Below are 22753 nucleotides of genomic sequence, written 5' to 3'. Positions count from 1 at the left end.
GATATTGAGGGCTAAAGTAGAGGGCAAATGTTGTGAGATTGATGAGGGCAACAGGTGTACATAGGTGCTTGACTCAATGGATTTATATATGGACTGTGATAAGAATTGTATGAGCCCTCAATAAAATAATTAAAAAAAAGAATGGGGGTACAAAAGTACAAATGTGCTTTATACAACTGATGTATGTATGGATTGTGATGAGTTGTATGAGCCCCCAATAAAATGATTTAAAAAAAAGAAAGAAAGAAAAAAACAGAATCATTCTAAACAAGTTACAAACAAGTTTGTTATAACTAGATTCTCTACGGCAGAACTACACACCATCTACAAAAGGTAATTTCTGCCTTGGGTGCTGCACAGTTCATTCAGCTGGACATGCAAAACTACTCACAGATGCCAAAGCCTTTCCAAGTGCATCCCCTGTCTGTGAACTCCCAGCGGCATTCCCTCTGGTTCCTGAATATTTCAAGTAGGGAAACAAACAAGAATGTAAGCAAAGAGCCAGGCTTTTTAAGGCACTTTATGTAATCCTAAGAGTGTTTTCTATCATAAAATCACATCTGTCACAATACACTAGTAAATACTCTGATGCTATACTTACTAAGGTAAAGATGGGTTCTGTTACCAGATACTACCCAAAGAATACCAAAGTTTTGTTTTCCTTTCCTCTTTCCCCCCCTGTACTTACTACTAGAAAATATATTGGAAGCCGTGAGATTCACTGAAAAATCTAAAAATTGGACTTTAGGGAGTTTTGTCAACCCTAGAAAAGCTCACCTAGAATGCTATCTGACCCATTGATGGGAGGAGTGTGAGAAGCAGCAACATAAGGAGAACTGCTGGTACTGCCACGATGGAAGCTGGACATTGGTGGAAGACTCGTATTTATGTCTGTTGGTGAAACTGAGTGTGGAGGATAACTCTAGAGAGGGAGGAAAGAGATATTGTCCATTACATACATTTTCTCAATAATACGCACACACAACTGGACAACTGCTACAATAAGTGAAAAATATTGTAGGATGGCATTTTTGTCATTTGCTTTTTAAAAAGGCATGCTAAATGCAGAAGCGTTCAAGTACTTTAATTCAGCAAGTCTTGGCTGTAATCCAAAAAGAAACACAAGTGTGGACAAAGCACTGCTGTGGCCTGCGTTACAGGTGATGGCTTACCAAGCGGTCATGTGAATGAAGGCTGCCATAACTACTGGACTGAGACATGTGGGAAGTGGCGGTCCCCAGAATTCCACCAAAACCAGGCTGGCTCATCCCATTTGATGAACTCCAAAGGTCAGAAGAATTGTGGGTCCCATCTGAGACAAAATGAGAAGTGCAAATTTTCCGTAGGTAAGATTTATTCAGTTTAAAAAAAAGTTATAAAAACGCAGAGAGTACCCTCTAGATACCTTTTCCAACCTATTTTTCTATCCAGTTTTTCCTGCCTCTGAACTAAATAAATATTTAAATAGAGGTAAAGCTTTATAGTTGTTAAAAAAAATCCCCATGAGTATGTAAGTCATTAAAATCTTTGGCAGGTCTATATTCATATCAAGAGGGATAAGAAAAAATCCAAATTTGGAGATAAGTTGGATTTAATTTTCGGCTACATGGAATATCCAGAAATAGAGGGGAAAAGTTCTTAGCCCAACACAGATAATTTATATTATACAAAACCTTTTGAAAAGACTTAGCAAAAAGAAGTTTCTCCAGTAGCAAACTAAGTAATTGATAACGATTATATTGTAAGCAGCTCTTAATGAAATGAGTCAACAATGTTTTTATCCACCAATACAGAGGTCTATGTATGGTAATTTAATGCTCCCAAAGGTTACGTTTTCCATAGTCCCAAACCCCAGGAAACCAAATGAAAATGACCCCTTAGACACCACTTTACCGCGAACACTGAGTCGGTTCTGACTCACAGAGGCCCCATGTCTGCAGAGCAGAACTGATTCATAGAGTTTCTGAAGCTGTGACCTCCGGAAGTAGACCAGGCCTTTCTTTCGAAGTGCCCAAATATGGGTTCAAATCGCCACAATTCAGCTAGTAGTTGGCTGCTTTAACAGTTTGCACTACCCAAATCTTACTCTCTTCTACGATGCTTAAGGCTTTACTTACAGTGGTAATTCTAGGTATGACACGAATCTGTAAGTTAAGTAAGAAACTCCACCACCCCACCCACCAAAAAAGAAAGGAAATAAAATATTGAACCCACTGCCATGGAGTGAACTGACTCATATGGGGTTTCCAAGGTTGTACATTTTTATGGGAGCAGAGTTCCAACTTTCTCCCTTGGAGCATGAAGTTGGTAGTTCAACAACTTACGCCACAGCTGAAATGTGGAAAAGCAGTTCTATATATTTTCTGCAAAACTGTTTTCAGTTCAGCTAAAAATACCTAAACAAACAAGAACTGAATACCTGTACAGATATTCCTTCTCCTCCTAACAAGATATTTGCTAACATACAAGTGACAATTGCTGATGAATTTGACCACTATCAGGGAGTACTTACCTTGCATAAAGAAAGTGCTAGCAAACATACTGGTTGGTGGCTTGGGAGATGGATAACTAGGTGATTCACGGTTGAAGTCATCTGAATTTGGGGATGGTGCATAAACCTTAAAGTTAAACAACAATATTATTAAGATGTAAATTAATATCATAGTATTATGTAAAATGAATTCCACATTCACAAAGCACATACAAAGATTTACCTAAACTCCATTTGGTCTGCTCCAGATTCAAATAGCAATGCTTAAACCCACATAAATAATGGCTAACTTTGTTTTTTACTTACATGTTTATTTTTAGACTACTAAAGAAAAATACTATTCCATATTCCTATAATGTATTTTGTTGTGACAATTACACCAGATGGATGGACAAAGTTTTAACTGCTGTCTGTGCTTACAGAATAAAAATATCTTATTGTTTCTTAACTCAAAATCTGATAAGAGAAAAAAACAAAAAATGTCCTTTGGCAAATGGTAACATTTAGTTCATAAAATTGGTTCTTTTAATGTTAAAACTTACCAAATAAAATAAAATTACGTTAGATTCAATCTTACATTCCTGTATTACTGCTAAAGGCATAACCCTTGTTGCTTAGAAACTTCAAGTTGGCAGGTTAGTAAATAAACCTAAATCAAATTCTGCTAAGGAGTTTTAATTCTTTGTTTCAAGAAGCTCTCAATTTTGGCAGGGTTTTCTGAAAAAATCTCATTTAATTCCTTAGAGTAATATTAATTTTCTTTTGTAAACCTTGGCTTCAGATAAACAAAGTATCACCATTTGAACTGATAAATGGCCAACATTTCCATTCTTTTGAAAAACTAAACAAATAATTTTCAAGATCAAACCATTGTCAGCAAAGCTACTGAAGCCAAACAGAAAAACAAACAAACAAAATTTAAGATAATGTATGATCAGGAAGTATAAGCTAGGAGTGTCAGGGTAGCCCTCACTGAACAGAAAAATGTTCTGCTGTTAGCAGCATGCTAAAACAAGTATCTTCATTTGTTTCAGTTTGCTAAGGGCAGATCCAATACATTTCACTGGAATTAGAGAAACCTGAAGTGAAAAAAATGCAATTAACATATTAAAATCTGAGTACATGTTGAACATACACTGGAGCTGATTCATAAAGTGGGTAGAAACAGTCCATATTCTTTCAATTCCACGTTCTACATAGTTGGGCATTTTTATCCAGGGTATACATTTCTATACACTTTAAAAAGGGAAAACTCTGGAAAGTACACAAAACTTAAAATGGGAGCCAATTATTTATTTACACAAACTATAAAATAGATTAATTTATTCTCCCTCTCAAGCACTAAAAGACCCTCTGGTAATTTACCTAGTATTCTTGAGATTCCATTTCCTTTTGTAAAAGATGGTTGGTAAAATGGTAATAAATGGTACCTGGGTCAGGAAGTGAATGGGAAAATGAGTCTATGGTGGGAGTGAGGGGGTGGGGCTGGGGGAGCTACAAAAAGTTCGTGAAAAACTAGAATTGAGCTAATGGAATTTCCCCTCAAGCTTTGTGAAGTCCCCTCACATATATAAAATGTTTCAGCATATTTAATAAAATATCATGAACAAAGGAAGCACCCTATAAATATTAGTGAACACCATCCTCTTACTAGCATTCGGATTGGACCAATTATGCTATTACACATCGACCCCATTGAGTCCTTAAATTCTTTTTCTTAATGTTTTGTATGACTTGATTCTAATTATATATACTTTTGTATATATTTCATCCTAAACATAAGGATTAACAGTGCCTTAAAGAAAAAAAGAAGTGCCTTTTAACTCTTCTTGCTTGTCTTGAGAATAGTAGACACAGGTGTGTCTTTTGAATAGTTTAACTTTCAAGCACTAGAGGTAAAACCACACACCTATGAGTGCCCTGTTGGCACTGTGGGTTAAGCACTTGGTTGCAAACTCTTAAGATCTGTGGTTTAAACCCGCCAAGTAGGAGAAAGCTGCGGCTATTTGCTTCTATAAAGACGTACAGTCTCAGGAACCCTACAAAGCAGTTCTACTCTGTCTTACAAGATCAGTACACACTGGAATTGGCTCAGTGGGCAGTGGGTATAGTACCTGAGAAATCTTATATCCCTAAGGGTTATTCAGATGGCTCCTTGATCAGGTAAGTTCATTATATACCGGAAATATTTTTCTAGTTTAAAGCACTTTCACAAAGGTAGTGTTAGAATAAAATAATCGATATAAAGAAATGTCTTTGGAATGTAAGTTTTCAGGAAAAGAACTCCGTAGTTTTTTTCTTCTTTTAATCCAGTTTCTGCTTCTACACAAGCCACAGCTAGATACCCTCTCCACATTTTCCTTTGCACCAAACAAAGCTGAACCACAACGAAGCAGAGGAAAGCCAAAGACTAAACAGACAAGAGCAAAATGTAAAGAACAGCATCAGAACATATATATGTTTTTTTTATCATAAATCCCTATTTATCCCACGCACCATCACTGATTTGAAAGTATGCAATAAAAATTCCCTAGCTCTATGCCAGTTATAGAGTGAAACAGTATGATGATTATGAAGAAACTCCAGTTTTGATGTTTTAAGTTTCACACTGACACGTACATGCGCACACACGCGCGCGCGCGCGCGCGCACACACACGCGCGCACGCAATTTGTCTAAATTTTTACAGGTTGTCAGTCTAACTTGTCTATTTACATTTCTCTATTCCTAATTGCCATCCACTGTATTCCATACATGTTGCATGTACACATTTAAGAATTTTTAATGTTTTGTGATTACAGAAGTAAGCTTGATTTTCTTTACTCACTTAAAATTGGTCGATGTTGATCAGACAAAGGTTCACTGACTGGTCTTACAGGAAGGCAGGACACACAGATGAACCCCACAAAGCAACAGAGTTGGGCTTGCTCATACAAACATTTTGAAGAAATGGCTCATTCCAGTGGTGAATTAGGTTTTCAATGTGAAGCTTATAAATGGACTTACAAAACAATTTGGCTTTTAGAGGTTTGCTCTTATAAATGAAATTGTAAAGCCCCAAACTACTCTAAGTTTATCCTTTATTTATTAATCCAAGTTTTAAAAAACTATGATAAAAATGCTTTGAGTACAGTTCTCTCGAAGAGGCCCATCTAACAACATTTCTACATGGGCCACATAACTTTAATTTTGGTATCTTAACCATGGCTTTTAGAAAACATAGATGCAATGTTATGAACCAGCAGTTGTGCCAGTCTCGATTTTTCAGATCAAAGAGTTTTTGCGGCAAAGAGCAACTGATGTGGTCTTTACAGACTTTATTAACTCCAGATGCGGGAAAATAGTCAGCCAATTCTACAAAAAGAGCAAGTCTCTTTTAGTTACGATCAGTACTGCCCGCAAAGGAGAACCAGACTGCTTATGTCATCTGATCACCTGCACATAGGCCAGTTTTTCCGCCTTAGTTAATGATCTAGTCATACATTTAAATCTCAAGCATGAATTTGTATCACAACAATCTAAAAAATCGAAAGGGACATGCAATGGCTTCCAGACGATTAAAATGTACCAGGACTCAAACGATTTTAAAGGGAAATAGCAAAAGGTACAATTAAGTAACTTAAGATGTCCTCTAACAACACGGGACTCAGTCATTTTAGGGTTCTCGCCTCCATTTCATGATGTCAGGCTCACGGCAGCTAACATAGGGCGATCTTGCTTCTTTTCCATGCACTGTTATTCTCCTGCCTCCACCCACCCCACAAGCCACCCCACCCCCCTGCCCCAGAAGCGTTGACTTACCCCAACTTAAAGATTATTATGGAAAAATTTAACAGATACCTCCCTTTCCTAAGCTTATGTTGAAAAGAACAAGCCCATATCTCAAATGTCCTCATTCTGCCCACTCCAAATTTAGTTCTTAAAGAGGGGTAAGTGTATTTCATGAATGAATATTTGCAATTAAGTCTTTACAGTGATCACACAGTTATCCCTGCAATGTGTTAGGGCATACAACCAATTGGAGTCCAATTGGCAAAGACAAATCTCCCGTTTCCTGCTTACAGTTGCTCTTTGCAACTGGTTCTGTCATGTGGATAAACTCTAACTTTGGGGCAGAGCACTCTGTTTTAATTCTAGAGGCGAGAGCCAGCTGTACGCCTCACTTCTGTCTCCATACATCCTTCTCCTGCATGACATTAATACAGGGAACATCCCTGCAGGCAAGGAAACATGATGCTTTTATGATTGTCACCGAGAAAAGAAGCAAAGTGATAGAGCTAGAGAACAGTGCCATTTTCCTGGTGGTTTTAAAAACATATCCCTGTCTGTGTGGTGGCTAATATTTTAAAATTTTCCAAATGGTGAAGCAATGAATTGGAAGACTGCTTTCATGTCGGAGAACAGCTATATATACAAATTAAGACATCCACCCACAGAGGAGGGAGGGTCCGGCTTAGGGCTGTCCAGAGGAGCCCCGAGGTGGAAATGGGCTGCGCACACTGCACAGCACTGTGGGGGCCGCCTTGACCACACGTGACTGCTGGACACTTGAAATGAGGCGGGGTGGCTGAGGGCACTGAACGGCCAAACATGGCCGGTGGTGACTGTACTGAAGAAAGTGGGCTTAGATCACTGTCCCTTACCCAGAAGTTTAAAATTACATAAACTATTTGAAAAGAAAGGCTTGCAGATTCTCCATAAGCTCTAAGGACTAAGAAAACAAAAATCAACTTAAGTGTTTACATGGTTTGGAAAACACCTTCACATAATTTGAAAAGGAGGGAAGAAAAAGAAAGAAAGATTGGGAGAATCTGAAATTCACTTTTAAAAACACATTCTGATGTAAAACTCATAAACAAAATGCAATATGTTTGGGCTTTTTTGTCAGGCTAGTTTGAACAGCAGCTCTCTTAGCATTCCAGGGTTCAGTATGATTCAGTGCTGTAAAGCATGCTGGCATGGACCTACAATACGGGAATGGGCTATACTACTCACAGGCCCATGCTCAGTATCTTCAGCACAGCCTGTAGAAAAACAAAACCATCTTACCTGACTGACCAGAGCAATCAGACTATTTTAAAATGAAAATAGTCTATCAGAAATATTCACTTGGTTTATCTGATGTTGTATACCACTATATTTGGTATTAAACAACATCTTTTAAAACTAAAATTAAGAGGACCCAGCTGAGTACCCAAAACATAAACTAGAAGAGAAAAAAGTTTAGGCCATTGGGGGGTGGGAGGGGGAGTCCGAATGTAAATAAGCCTTGGGCCTATAATTTTAAAAATATGCACACTTAAGGGCCAGCATGAAAAAACTAAGAAATACTAGGTAATTGTTGCGCTAATTTAATTTTTGGAGGGGTGTTTAAATGATTACTGACTAACCCTGAGTTCTGCATATAGTAAAGATTTTTTCAACATCTAGGACTAAACAATTGATAGATTGGGTAAATATTGTCATACTTTCAGCATCTTAATATTACACAGAATTCAACTATGTTAAAACGATAGTTTTAACAGTAATTCCATGCCTAGAGGGGGACATATTTAAAACAGTTCTAGTATGGAAGTACCGCAAAACTCAAAAGCACAGGTCATCATAGGATATGAAACACTTGAAGTTCCAGAACTGTGACTCAGGGACATCCAAGCCATCTCTACGGAAAGTCTCTTCACATATGGACTTTCTGTAAAGGTTTAAATAGATGTTTATATTTTCAACAGTTTCCTTTTGTGATCATTTCCTAAATAAAAGAACTCATATCTATTCCAAGAATTCCCAGAGACAGGTTTGGGGTAAAATAAGGTCAACATTTTCCCCTAGCAACAATTGGAAAAAGGAATTCTAGTTTTGGGTACAAAGCAGTCCCTTTTGCATGTATGTAAGCATAATTGAATATTATTCTTTTTAAAAAAATATTTCTTTGGGCTCTTGGTGAAAGAAAGTTTACATCTACTCACTTCTCTGCTACCTCCATTTTTTAGGAATTAGATCCAGCAATACTTTCTTTAGCACTTTCACAAACTAGTGGAAAGAGACAGTTTCTCTCTAAAAAATAAAGTTAAGTAGTCATGGAAAAGGATACAAAGTTGTTGTTTTTGGGAGGGGTGATACACAGTTTAACTTGGGATTTGTACTCATTTGAATCAAGAAATATAAACTTGTTAGGCCCTCCCACACTACAGAAAACCAGCAGACACCAATCAAGTTCCATCCAGACGTGGGTCAGAGTAGAACAGTGCTCCACAAGGTTTTTCAATGGCTCATTTTCATTAGACTTTTCTTCCTACGTGTCTCGGGGTGGACTGGACTCATTAAACTTTTGGTTAGCAGCCAAGTGTGTCTATAATTTGCAATAGGCAGGGGCCCCGGCCCCTTCATACACTACAAAAGCTCATATATTTTTGGTAAAGATAATACAGTAGACTAATACTGCAATCCTTGTCATTGAATGTTTCCAGCATTCTATCTACAGAGAATAAATGACATCATGTTCCCTTTATCATAAACCTGTTAAATTTAACTCTACTGGGTCCACAGATAGCCTGGAAACTTGCATTAATTTCATTGTACTTTCCTTTGTCATGTCAACTAGTAATAAACCCCCAGCAGAAAAGAAATGCAACTCTATGTACTCTTGTAGTAGATTTCTGTGTTTTTACTAACAGAAAATATCTATTTTTTCGGGGGGAGGGCCCCAAAAAACCCAAGTCTCAGAAGTCTCCACAATGCAATTTTAGTTACTTGCCGCTCTAGTTCTTAAGGGAAAACAAATCACAGGGCAGGCAGGTTCCCAAACCATGTTTAAACAACTCAGCACATGAGTTCAATGGAAGAGCAGAGCTGTTATTCCAATTTGTCTACTTTAAACTATAGCTAGGGTAGTTTTAATACTCCATCTTAAACATAACAAATATTTGCTTGAGAGATTGCATACCTGAGGGGTCCACACAGTTTTTAGTGTGAGTTTATGCACAAGACACAGTTTAATTGTAAGAATGACCTAGTGTTTTGCCTGGTTACAGTTTCTTTCCTACAGAGCACACATCTTTATATAAATGGTGACCGAAAGCTCTTTGTTATGGTTACTGGTTTACTTGTTCCTGGATAATATGATGGAGAAAACTTACTCTGGGGAGATAGACCTGGGTTCAAATTCTGACACCAGCACTGGAGGGGAGCTTGAGCAAGTCACACAACTTTCCTGAACCTTATCTTTCTTATTTGCAAGACAAGGTTGTCTAAGGAGCAGGGTATTGCGAAAATGCAACGAGACCAACACATGTACAGTGCCACTCCCGGCACACAGCAGTCTTTGCCACCATGTGCATTCCTGTTTCTGGTTCCCGATTCCATAAGAAGCCCCAATTCACAGCTAGTTTCTAGCTTGAGTGTGAAATCTTTGGTTTCTGTGTTGTCTCCTCGAGACAAGGCAGAGCATCGTGTCTGCTTGTTGCAGTTTATATCTGAAATGCTTTGTGGCATCTTCAGTTGAAGGCCTTAAAGTGGGAGAGGAAAAGCTGAACGCACGGAACCCTCAGAAAGAAGAAAACACAGGAACCTTTCTGCTTAAAGGACCAATTTCTACTAGTGAGAAACAGAACGCAGGTTCAGAAACAATTTTCTTTCTTTAAAAAAAAATTAAAAAGAGTATTCAAACTTGTTTTAGGGTCCCTACTTATTAGACACACATCGTACAGATTGGGGATGAAGAACAAAATCTATGCCTGATAGTGGGATATGCAGGTTTGACACATTCTGGGCTTTCCTTTTCTGCACACACATGCCTAGGCCTGTGCTACGGCCTACAATACATCTGGTCCCATCACTTCAGGTAAGAAATGTGGAAAGGCGCTTCTGCAGTTTCTCTTTCCCTAGTGTCTGTTCATTCTCCTGATTAAAAAACCACGAACATAGTAAGTAGGTGGGATCAACTAGAAAATGTGAAGGAAAAAGCGAGCCCAAGGGGTAAGGCAGCATCCTGTGAGACACGGACTGCACTATCTTTCCCATTCTTTCTAACAACCCCCACAAAAGGGTTACAAACAAAATCAATGTAAGGTTACTAGCATTTCTGATGTTGGCTTGACTACCATCTTAAAATAACATGTTAAAGCGGGATTAAGCAGTGAGCTTAGATTCGACCTGTTCACAATGATAACTACACAAAAATACCACAACTCAAGTGAGGAAGTGTATTTCACTTACTGCACTAAAATATTAAAAGAGGATTACAAGCATTTATAAAGTCATTGATGGGTAGATACTTCTCAACATATTCTAAGATGAAGTGTAAGGTTTGCATATTATTTATATACTCTAACTACAATGCTGCATGACCACGAAGAGTTACAGAGCACAATAATTAAAAACCTAAAGTTAAGTTAAAAAACAATAAAATGATGTTAAGACGAGGGCATAAGATCCTGGACGCTGAGATAATGTCATCTCCTTATGTACTTTTTAATAACATAAAAATCTACTTTGGCCTATATCAAGCACAGGCTATCAATTTTCAGGCTACACTCTCTACCACACGAGCTTTGCCATCTACCATAAGCCTGGAAATACTTAATATGATCAAAGCACCTAACCCTGCCCCCGCCCCGCAGTGTAGAACAAAGAAAAATGTTGTAATAGAGTGATCTATGCCGGCACAAAATAAAATTTAAACTCAATTTGAGTTACAGTGTCTCTTCTTCAAGGGTCTCTTATAATTCATTTTTCTGAATCCTACCTGTGTACACACACACACGCACACATACACACGTGTACACAGGATCACCTATTATCTTCAGACTCTTTTACTTACAGACTGAAAAGACAAATATTTCACATTTGAAAGACAGCTGGCAAGAAATTAGTAGAAAATGAATAATTTACTTGTTACCCACGAACATCCACCACTCTTGCTCTGTCTCATACCTCTCTGCTCATGCAAGAAACTCAAATTCATATTTTTAATTAGTTGAAAGTTATTTTGGACTGATTACCATCATTAAGAAAACTTACTCAAAAGTTTACAACCAAACATTGCTCCAAAGAGGCCTTATCAAACAAAGCAGGATGAAAGTTTTCACTCATCCTCAGTCCGCTCAGTTATAGCCAGAGGCTACTTTAAAATGTGTTCAACTGGTAAATAGGAAGGGGCTACAGGGACAAACTTAGCTGATTTTTAATTTACTTTAGAAGAATATAACTAAATTTTCTTTGTAATAAAAAGCATAATATTGAAAATGTCCCTATCTCCAGCCAAAAATCGGGGTGAGGGGAAGAGATGGAAATTGCCATACCCATATTAACCTTATTAAGCCACTTAATGGGGAAAAAAAATTGGAGGTGGGGAGGCTGTGGATGAAAACACAAAATACTTGACATTAACCCAAGGCCGTGTAACATTTTGAATAATGTTTATCATATAGCTTACGAAGATAACTCTTATCAAATATTCCAGAGAAGTTTACTCTTTTGGAATAACTACATTCAAATTTTTTGCAGAAATATACATTACTAGATAATTAACAAAAACAAATAGAAAATTATGATTGAAAAATATCTAACCATTTGTTGTAAATCAACCAGGAATACATTTATTAGCAAATATATAAATACATTTTTTGGGGGGGAAAAGTGATTTCTTTTATGAATCTGTACAGGGTCAAAATTCTACTTTGATTGGAAACAGATGGTATCCCAGCAAAGTCAGGCTCTAGACCAGAAACTCCAAACAGGAAATACGGCCTTCACTAGCTGACTGCTTCTCTAATCATTCCCAGAGATTCATACTTGTTATTTTTATAAATATCCAATATGACTTTCATCTTTCCTTTCCTTCTACAAAGCCTCAAACAATCCTCACTATATGTGTGTATATTTCCTGTAGATTATTTATTAGAAACAATATGAAAATAAATACACTTTTAATTTCACTGCTCGTAAGGCTTAAATTCGAGTTTATTTTTTGTACTATTTTCAAAAATGAAACAAATGCCAGAAACTAATAAATAAACTATATTAAAGCCACAACTTTACTGGCACTAGTTTGTAATTTATATATATATATATTTATAACATATAATTACAATCTAAACGGGTTGCCGTAAAGAATAAAACAAACTCCCCCAGATTTTAGTAACAAGCAATTAATCTATACCGCTTTCTGTTAAACAATCCTGTTAGAAGCTACATGAACAAAGAAAAAAAGCTTACCGTTTTCCCATTGTAGTAATACATCAAAGAATTGCTGCCCATTCCAGGGACAGGATAAGCACAATACATGTTGGTTTTGAAAATGTTAGTTTGCAGTTAATGCACACAGCTTCTCTCTCAGACATACATCCACACAACCAGAGTAAGTCTTCAACAGAACTACGCTTCCACACATGGATCTACTCAAAAGGAACTTATGCAAAATAGGACTGAACCAATTCACAGAGTACAGAGGGAGGGTTTAAGCTGTAAGTAACCTCTTTCCATTTCTATCCAGCCCGTGTATTGGTGGAGGATACCAATAAGACAGGCTTTGGGGTATTAAAAAGAATACAAGTCACCTAACAAATGCTAAATAAAGAAAAGAGCTATGTCCTGGAAATAACTACCCCAAGAAATTATTAATTTTGCATAGACAGAGGGAGAGGGAGAAACTAGGAGAGAAGAGAGGGAGAGAGGTGAGAGAGAAAGGCAGAGATAGAGGGGAGTGAGAAAAGAGAGGGAGAGAGGTGAGCGAGGCAGAGATAGAGGGGCAGAGAGAGAGAGAAGAGAGAATGAAAGAGGGAGAGAGGGGCCAGGAAAGACAGGAAATGAGGGAGGAGAGGAAAAAGACCGAGAGGGAGAGGGGCTACAGAGGAAGGCAAACTGACAGATCTCCTGTTAATCTGTTTTCAGTCTTAATTAAATTAGAGCACGTGTGGCCATGGAAATCTAACTTGCTGCACCTCTAGCAACATTACCATCTGGCATGATCTAATGTTGCTTCCAACTTTGATAAACACATGATCAAGCAATCGGGAATTGGAAACTTTGAATCATATGTAACCAGAAGGATCTAGACAGTTAAGCCTTGCACAAAGTCACTTCCTGAGAAACTGGACCCATCATGTAAGTACTATTAACTAGTTACAACAAATACACATACATACATATATATAATTTGTAAAACTAGTTTTGAAAATGAAATGTTTCACGAAAAGTTCAGAAAAAAACCAAACTTACCCCCAATAAAAGTATTGAAAAAACAAACACACCAAACTTAAAAAACAAGTGACCTTTTTTAAGTGATCTGTTTTTAAATTGCAAACATTTAATAATATTTTCAGTATTAAAATTTCTTGATATCCTTATTCACTGCACCAAGAAAAAGTGTAAATGGGCTGAAGCCTTTTAGAACATCTAATATATATTTAGCAATTCAGAAATTAAATAGAAAACCAACCAACCAAAAAAAGTTTTGTTTTCCCTTATGTAAAGTAGGAAAGGCTGGGGAGGTGACAGAAAGTGCACGCTAGCTGATACACTAAATTAAGTTTCTTAGAAGTTTTTCCTCCAAGTTCATTACTGCTCTTAAAGAAAACTATGTATTTATATTTTTATGTTTATGTTTAAATAAGTACACATCTCTTAGATTAAAAAAATTCATTATAAGTCAAGAAGTTTAACTGCCTGATTTGCATGTTTTTCATCAACAAGGTTGCTTATTTAAAGTTTTCCCAATCTGTCTTTTGGTAGACTAGTATACACTCTAACAAATCATGAACAAACAAACAAACAATCCAAACCCACACCAAGAGAATATCAACTTTTTTTTCTCTCCTTTACTCCTATTAAGAACCTCCTTGTACTACCTCTTCCTATACCTTGGATATTTTAACAAGAGGTATTCAGAGGGAAGCTCACGGATATTTAGAAAAAAAAAAAAAGGGAACATTTTTCATTTTTAAGGCATCTTTCACGAAGCAGAAATCTTTTAAGAAATATTTTTAAAGGGACCTACCAAACAACAACAAAACCCACCCCAAACCAACCCATCCTTCTGAAACATATTGATCAAATTATAATCATAAAACTAAAGCACACAGTTAGTCCAGCTCACTACACAATGTCTCGGAACAACAATAAAATCTGCACACCCTCCAGATAGAGAAAAGGCTACGCAGCAGCTGCAAAAGCACATCACTGCACAGCAGACAGACGATGAAATGCCAGTCTGCAGAGTGGTTGTAACTTCCTCCCTCCTGAGGGACCACAAAGACTGTTTCAACCCTTCAGAGAACTGCGTAGAGCGCTTTGATTTACAATGAACAACGCAATGCCTTAAAGCCGGTCAAGTAAATTTTACTCTTACATAGACATGGGCTTTCTTTACTGACAGAAAAGCTACTCTTAAAAAAAAGAAAGAAAAGCCAATCATTTAAATGACATTTTCTTTTTCTCTACTGCTAAAAACAAACAAAAAATACTCTGACCAGAATATTTTGAGGAATGAGAGATAAGCCACAGAACACTGACCATCTGACAGCAGTTTCTTCCTGAAAATCACGGATCCAAGCCAAGAAAACTTTTTTTTTACCCTACTGGTCATAAAAACAACAAAAAAACACTTTCACCTGGAACAGTTAAACTGATTTCTCTGGTGCTTGATAGAAGAGAGGGCAACCGAACACTGTGTTGTCTCCCAAGACGAATGGCTAGGACAGACCCAACCATGGCTATGATGGCACATGATATTTTAATACTTAATTTTCAGTTCTGTCTTTAACAGGCACAATTATGTGGTATACTGTAGGCAATAGTCATGCATTTAGGTGACAAAGAAATGAAAAGTAATACCAAACAATAGCATCTTTCCATTACTCTCAAATCAAGTTTATTCGAAGCCAGATAAAGTTTGCTGTTAAATCTCAATGTGAAGGATGATAATATCTAAACAAAGCTGGGGAATTAAACACTTCCACAACTACTTCTTGTCCTTTATCAAAAACATAGGTATAAAATCCATTCATTTGTGTATAAACTTCCACCTCCCACCAAAAACAAACAAATAAATCCACTACACTGTCTTGTAGATTACAGATTAAATTACAGATGGATGTAGAAATTCAAAAGCAAAAATGTATCACAAATACTAGTGATTATTAATGATGTTCATTAAATCAATTCCTCAATCAAGCAAACATATTAATCTGAATAAATGTTCCAAAACATTACTTGTATTCTGTGTTGTCTTCTCAGGTTATCACTTCAAAATACTATGCTTTTGAAGTCTGCATTGCTTGAAAGAAACTACAATTGGTTGATCTAGATAGCCATTTGCTTTACCATAATTACAAATTATATTCTGATGGTCATTTTATTTCCTTGTTCAAAAGTATTTTTTTAACAACAATAACAACAACAACAAAAAAACCCACATCTAATTTAATCTATGCAACAGCTGCAACACAATATTATTCCTTAGGAGAATCGTATTACAGGGGAAAAATGCATTTAGATGGATCAAGTGCTGCTTTAGTCAATGCAGTTGTTTAATCTTTGCCTCCTCGCCCCCCCCCCCCTCCCCTTCTTCCCAAGGACCATGTCAAGGGTTAATCCTGTGCCTCAGTCGACAAAATGAGTCAGCTGGAGACAGGGCCAATTTTTAAAACCTGATTTCAGGCAGACGTGAAGTCTGCACAGGAGCTCAGAGCTGTCATGCGCTTTTTATCTGGTATTTTTTCTGCCCACAGTTCTACACAATCACGTGCTGTTCTTAAGATCTGGCTAAATATTCACATTATATAGGCCAGGAAAATAAAAATCACTGAGTTTAATAAGCAGTAAGTTGAGCATTACTAGAAACATTGACAATGTGATCCATTAAAGTGTCCAAAAACGCTGAGATCACTTTTGTTAGCAAACAGGTTAAGGATTATTTCACTCATTTTCAAATATGCCTTTTTGCCCCTTCAGATATTTCAGCATATGAAGTTTACTGCCATTCCAGAGGCCATCAACCACAGACCCAAACTGGGCAAGAAACAGCTGCAATGTGCACTATGGTTTGCCTAAGCAATTTACTTTTTAACGGAAGAAAAGATGCTTTCAAAACACGACTAGCTAAGGACTATCTGGCAACTCCAGTTAAAATTCCAGACTACTATATAAACATTCCCTTCTTTCTTCTTTTTCTGTTGATGGGGAGACAGCTCTTCCTTAGAGCACTCTGCAGAATTACCAGAGATTACCCTTGCAGCATTTTATCTATTTCATTAGCTCAACTTTATCCTTGTTTTTTGGATCACTTTAACACCCCCATTTGTTTTCCGCTTAAGTATACTAAAGAAAAATCCTTCAAGAAGTATTTTAAAATTCTAAAAAGTATTCCGGAGCCAATTTTAACTTAATGGATTTGACTTAATTAATTAAGATCAGCTGATAGTTAACCTTATTGTACATTTTTCTTCTAAATCAAATAGGCAATATTCCAGAGTCCCAAGAGGCCCAGAGATCTGGCTGGAAAAGTGAATCAAAACCCCCCTCCTAGACTTCTTCATGAAAAGTTCCAAAATTTAAATAAAAGAAAAGTTCCAAAATTATTTCTAAGTCAAACAATTCTTGGAAAACAGGCTTTAAGAGTGACAAATGAAGCCAAACTTAGAAGTTCACATATGGGTAATCCCACAAATGCATTCTACATTTTCCGGAAGCTTCGTCCTTTTCCTAAAGGATGAAACTCAGTAAATGACTAATAAATTGTTGGCTGCACAGTAGTGGCAGTGAGGATAGATTAAAAAATAATTAACAAAGCAGATTCAAAATAAAAGACTCTTCCCTGTCCCCAGTGCCCTTTCCCCCTTGTTTAGTTTGCATAGAGAGGGCATGTAGGTGAACACTGCCTCTAAAATATTTTAGTTAGCCTAGTCTGCCCAAATAACCGCAAATCAGGCACCCAAATTCCAATATAATTTAAACATTAGATTGTAGGCTTTTCTACTATATACTGATCTGTAAGTGCCCAGGAAGTTGATTTTCTGCTCTTTTAAAAAACTCATTTTATCGGGGCTCGTAGAGCTCTTATCACAATCCACACATCATCCATTGTGTCAAGCACATTTGCATATTTGTTGCCATCATCATTCTCAAAACATTTTCTTTCTACATAAGCCTTTGATATCAGCTCCTCATTTTTTCTAATATCCTCACGATAGTAAATTTTTTTATGCAGCTTACCACACGAGGATAAAAATTCCACTGAATTAATGCATACTTCTCAAAACAAATCCACTAGTACTCAACACATATCACAGAAAACTAACAGTGCTATTGGTATGGAATCGCATAGTGTGCCTTCTAGTTCAACAACACTGTTCTCATCTTGCTGTTATCAATCCACCACTAAGTGGGTTTTCACTGCTGCCTCTCTACTGTATAGCGATCTTACCCTTGACAGGCTTCATTGTATGATTTTTTACTCTAATGAATAAACATCTACAGGTTAACTGTTCCAATTATGCTCTAATTATGAACAACTAGATCTTACCCAGACCAATAATCAGATTTATTAAAATTTGATGATATATAAGTGTGGTCTGATTACTGGCACACAGTTTATTTGGATATCGGCTGGAAATGAGAAGCATTTACACATACAAACATACACTGCTTAGAGCAGACTCAAAACACCTGCTATAGTTCACAAATCAAATCATCTGTCTCAAACACAGAAAACCTGATTTCTTATTGTCTCTTTACAAAAAACCCAGCTAACATGAGTTTTGATAATGCTTAATGATTAAAGAAGAAAGCTATCTGTATAACCAATGGGAATAAAATGAACTATATAAATTTCAAAAGAACACTTGTTTAATTCCCCTATGATAACATCTGACTATAATGAGGATGTCTAAACACTGCCGTATCTCCTGGAGAAGGCAAATAAATCTATTTCTGAGGTAAATAAATAACAGTCCTCTGACATCACTACGAACGGGAGTGACAGATCATACAAAGCTTTGAACAGGCAATCATTAGACACCGCTTCAAATGAGATAGAACTGTAATTACGAAGGCTAAGTAACACCTGAAGCAAATTGCATGTTTCTTTTGTTCACAAACTATGACAGAGCAGGTTTCTTTAAAAAAATTAAAGGTGGGGAGGAGTGAGAAGAGTTTGAAGATGTCCACATAGCCTATTAACTCTTGCATCTCTTGGCTGTCCGATTTCTCTCCTTCCATGAACTTCAGTTTGTCATTTCTCATTTACCAATTGAAATAACACAGTAAAGAGAATCACTTACGAGGTTGCAACTTGATAATTTTCCTGCAGATGGCGCTATAATAACAGGACTGCCTGGTGGTGTAAGAGCCCAGACAAAAACAACAACTAGGAGGAGGGCACAGCCTCAGGTTTTCAGGTTCCTCAATATATTGGCACGGTGAAGGGCTTTCAATACTGGTGCAAGACTTGGCACTCCTGACTTCTTAGGCAACCAAATAACAACAGTAAAAACTGTAAGGTGAGAAATTATCATTCTAAAATATTCTGTAGAAAGTAAATGGTTTTTTTTAAAAATCATTTTATTGGGGGCTCTAAGTTCTTAATAGTATCTCATACATCAACTGTATCAAGCATATTTGCAGCACATGTTGCCATCATCATTTTCTAAGCATTTACTTTCTATTTGAGCCCTTGTGTCAACCAGTGCTCTGGATCAAGTGAGCCCTCTCTGAAGACACACTGGTACCCTTTCCTTGCCTGTATGATTGTTTTCTTTTGAACTGGGAAACAACATTTCCTTTCAATCTTGTACACATATCAGAAGCAAGAAATCAGAAGTAACAGCAGTATTTAAGCCAGAGCCATTTAAAAAATCTGCAAGCTGAAGCTCTAAATTAAACTTTAAAAACCGAGGTATTTCTGACCCTCAATCTATGTTTCTGTTTCAGAAAAATTCTTGCTAGTAGTAGTCATTTGTTTTATCATTTCCTCTCTCCGAGTATTTCAACTTGTGGTTGCCTGCCTCACATTTGTAATAATCAAATAACAAAGAAAAAGTTCCCCATCATGATATTCACTGGAGGAAATCATACAGATCCTGAATTTAGGAAAAGATCATCTTGAAAGAATGATTTCTTACAACTCTGGTGACCACTCTCAACAGAATCCAACTCATACAGGTGAGGTGATGGTGTCAGTGGTATCTTCTTAAGCAAAACACTGTTTGACTAATATTTAGTAAGCTTCACAGGTAAAGGCAAGGCGTTATCCCCACAATAGGAACCCTTCAGCATACAGATTGGGAAATTGACACAAAATTTTTCATTTTTTATCATCCAATCATTTCCTTTATTAGAAACTCAAAGTTCATAACTTACCAAGGATATTACATTAAAACTTTTTTCCTGACATAAAACTTTAAAAGAACTTTGTTAAGACCAATATATATTTTCTGTGTATCTCTACACCACATGTCTTAGGAGGAGGGCAGAAGTATTCTCCCACTGTTCCATAGGCAGCTCAGGTTCTGAATGGCTATGAGGTCTTTTGGTACCATCCAAAAGAGCACAGCAGTGGGAGTCAAGAGATGGGGACTGAGGTGCGAGCTGTATCTCTAGAGAAATGAGAGCTTAGGGTTGGTCAGTGAATGTCCCTGAGCCTACATCTCCATTTCTGAAAAATGAAGTTATTAAACTAGTTCAAAGATTTCCTTACTGCCTTACTACTAATACAACATTTTATTAGCTACGCTACCCCCACATTCTGATTGCCTATTGTGAAAATATTTTGTCTATTAATTTTTATTTTTAACTAAGATATAATATTTTATTTTTATTCAATTGCCATTTGGAATATCTGATGAAAAGGCAAATGAAGTGTTGTCATAATGCATTGAAAGAATTCCAGTGAAAAAATCTGAGGTTTTAGATAGCATGTTTAGTTTTATTTTACGAAACGAAACACTTTGTTAGGTCTTCTGAAAGATTAAATCATGTCAAATGACTATCTCTGTAGACCAGTGGTTCTCAACCTTCCTAATGCCATGACCCTTTAATACAGTTCCTCATGTTGTGGTGACCCCCCAACCGTAAAATTATTTTTGTTGCTACTTCGTAACTGTAATTTTGCTACTGTTATGAATCAGGCGACCCTGTGAAAAGGGTCATTCGACCCCTAATGGGGTCGCGACCCACAGGTTGAGAACTTCTGCTATAGACCCAAGCATATTATTTACCCAGTGGTAATCATCATCTTAGTTTTTTTTTTTTTAGTATTTTTTTTAAGATCATTTTACTGGGGGCTCTTACAGCTCTTATAACAATCCATACATTAATTGTATCAAGCCTATTTGTACATATGTTGCCATTATTATTTTCTAAACATTTACTTTCTAATGAGCCATTGGTATCAGCTCCTCTCCCACCCCCTACCCATGACCCCTTGGTAAATTATAAATTATTATTTTCAATGGTATTTTTATAATCATATCTATGAGTGAAATAATCAAAAGCCCAGTTTCACATAAAAGGATCTAAAATATGGTATGTAAAAACAATTAAAACTCCTTAGTTCTAATCTAAGAATCCAAAAGTTTTTGTATTTTAATAACATACTAGCAAATGAAGTCTCTTAATTGAAAGGTTACTTATATACTTCTACTGCATAGTGTATTTTTTACTCATAACTAGTATCTATTTTAAAGAGCTATATAATGCTTACAATAAAATGTAAAAACATAAAGAAATGAAACAGACTGACAGCCTGCCAATATATAAATAATTCTTTTATACCTTTGTCATTTTTCAAATTACTCATGAATAATTTTGGTGTTTTAAGTATGTGCAATCTGATCTAGGGGCCAGATACTTTATGTTTAATCATCATCTGGGACAATATAAGATTTCTGACCATGCCCATAAAATCAATATGGGTTTGTTGAAATTTCAGTAAGCAGTGGAGAATTAAGGAGTCAACCAGGAGCCCTTCTTAACTACCACCTGTCTGTCAGTGTGTTGCACTTCGGGGGCTGTGTGTTGCTGAGATACTGGAATTGACACCACTGGTGTTTCAAATACCAACAGGGTCACCCATAGTGACCACGTTTCAGTGGAACTTTCATCCCAGGATCTCATTCACTGCCATGAAGTCAGTTCCAACTTGGAGTGAACCTACAGGGCAGGGTATAATAGCCCCTGTTGGTTTCAGAGACTGTAACTCTCCATGGGAGTAGAAAGTCTCATTTTTCTCCTGTGGAGTGGCTAGTGGTTTCAAACTGCTGACCTTTCGGTTATCAGCCCAATGTGTAACCAAACCACTACAGCCACCAGGGTAGGGAAAATGCTGCTCAAACTAGAAAAAAGTCCAGCAGTCTACTTCTGAAAATTAACTGATGAAAAAACCTCTGATCACAACAGAATGTTGTTTGATATAGTGCTGGTGGCTGAGTATCCTTGGCTGGAAGGTACGCCAAGTAGGAAGTAGCCACAACAACAGACTGCAGTCAGCGCTGTCCATCACGAATATCGTCAGGAATTGGAGCTGACTCAGTGGCAGGTACCTACAACATCACTGTATATTTACTGACTCTAATAGAATCGATCCATGTGTTCCTCACTGGGGATCTACTAAATAAAGTCTTTTCTAGTGGCAAAGAGTTGCTCATCTAAATTTAAATGATTGGTTTCTATTACTTAAAAATACCTTTGGTGATGCTGAAAAGGATTCTGGTAAGTTGCTTTCAAAATCATGTCAAATATTGATAGTTTGATAAATTACCAAAAATTTATCTGAAAACTTGAGAACAGTTTTCAAATATTCTATCTATTTTGTATTATTATACTAGTCACCATGAAAGCTACAAAGGGAACTGTATAAGAACCATACAAATTCACTTTAATCTCTAGTCATGGTAAGGGAAGATTATTTTAAATTGATGTTAACATGTTATGTTTAGGACAGAGAGATATGTCACACAGATCAATGGAATCTGTTTCACAATCATGAAATTGATTCCCGGTGTCGAACGGATCACTGAAGACAAATGGGTGCATAAGCAAATGTGGCAAAGAAAGCTGATGGTGGCTGGCTATCAAAAAGTATAGCGTCTGGGGTCTTAAAGGCTTGAAGGTAATCAAGCGGCCATCAAGCTCAGAAGCAACAAAGCCCACATGGAAGAAGCACACCAGCCTATGCAACCATGAGGTGTCCAAGGGATCAGGTATAAGGCATCATCAGAACAAAAAAATCTTACCATAGTGAATGATGGGGGGAGTGTGGAGTGGAGAC

General features: G+C 36.9%; 1 protein-coding gene across 9 annotated transcripts in view; it reads right to left on the bottom strand.

Moving 5' to 3' along the window:
• The window catches only part of TCF12 (transcription factor 12), a 346882-nt gene that overhangs the window by 45142 nt on the left and 278987 nt on the right, over window positions 1-22753 (bottom strand). For 6 of the 9 annotated variants that reach the window (XM_030884492.2, XM_030884493.2, XM_004709446.3 and 3 more), the window contains exons 7-10: window positions 2513-2618; window positions 1173-1312; window positions 778-922; window positions 392-456 (exon numbers count right to left, since the gene is read on the bottom strand). In XM_030884492.2, coding sequence (XP_030740352.1) covers window positions 392-456; window positions 778-922; window positions 1173-1312; window positions 2513-2618 — 456 coding nt within the window. Of the gene's footprint in view, window positions 1-391; window positions 457-777; window positions 923-1172; window positions 1313-2512; window positions 2619-12705; window positions 13181-22753 lie in introns of those variants that run through there. The other 3 variants (XM_045286547.1, XM_004709447.2, XM_004709448.2) reach the window with 3 other exon arrangements.

Source organism: Echinops telfairi, unplaced genomic scaffold (genome assembly GCF_000313985.2).
Source record: "Echinops telfairi isolate 266 unplaced genomic scaffold, ASM31398v2 ScPeMD7_8;HRSCAF=38, whole genome shotgun sequence".
NCBI classification, from domain to species: Eukaryota; Metazoa; Chordata; class Mammalia; order Afrosoricida; family Tenrecidae; genus Echinops; species Echinops telfairi.
The sequence above is the reverse complement of the archived record's forward strand: the minus strand, read 5'-3'. Positions and strand labels throughout refer to the sequence as shown.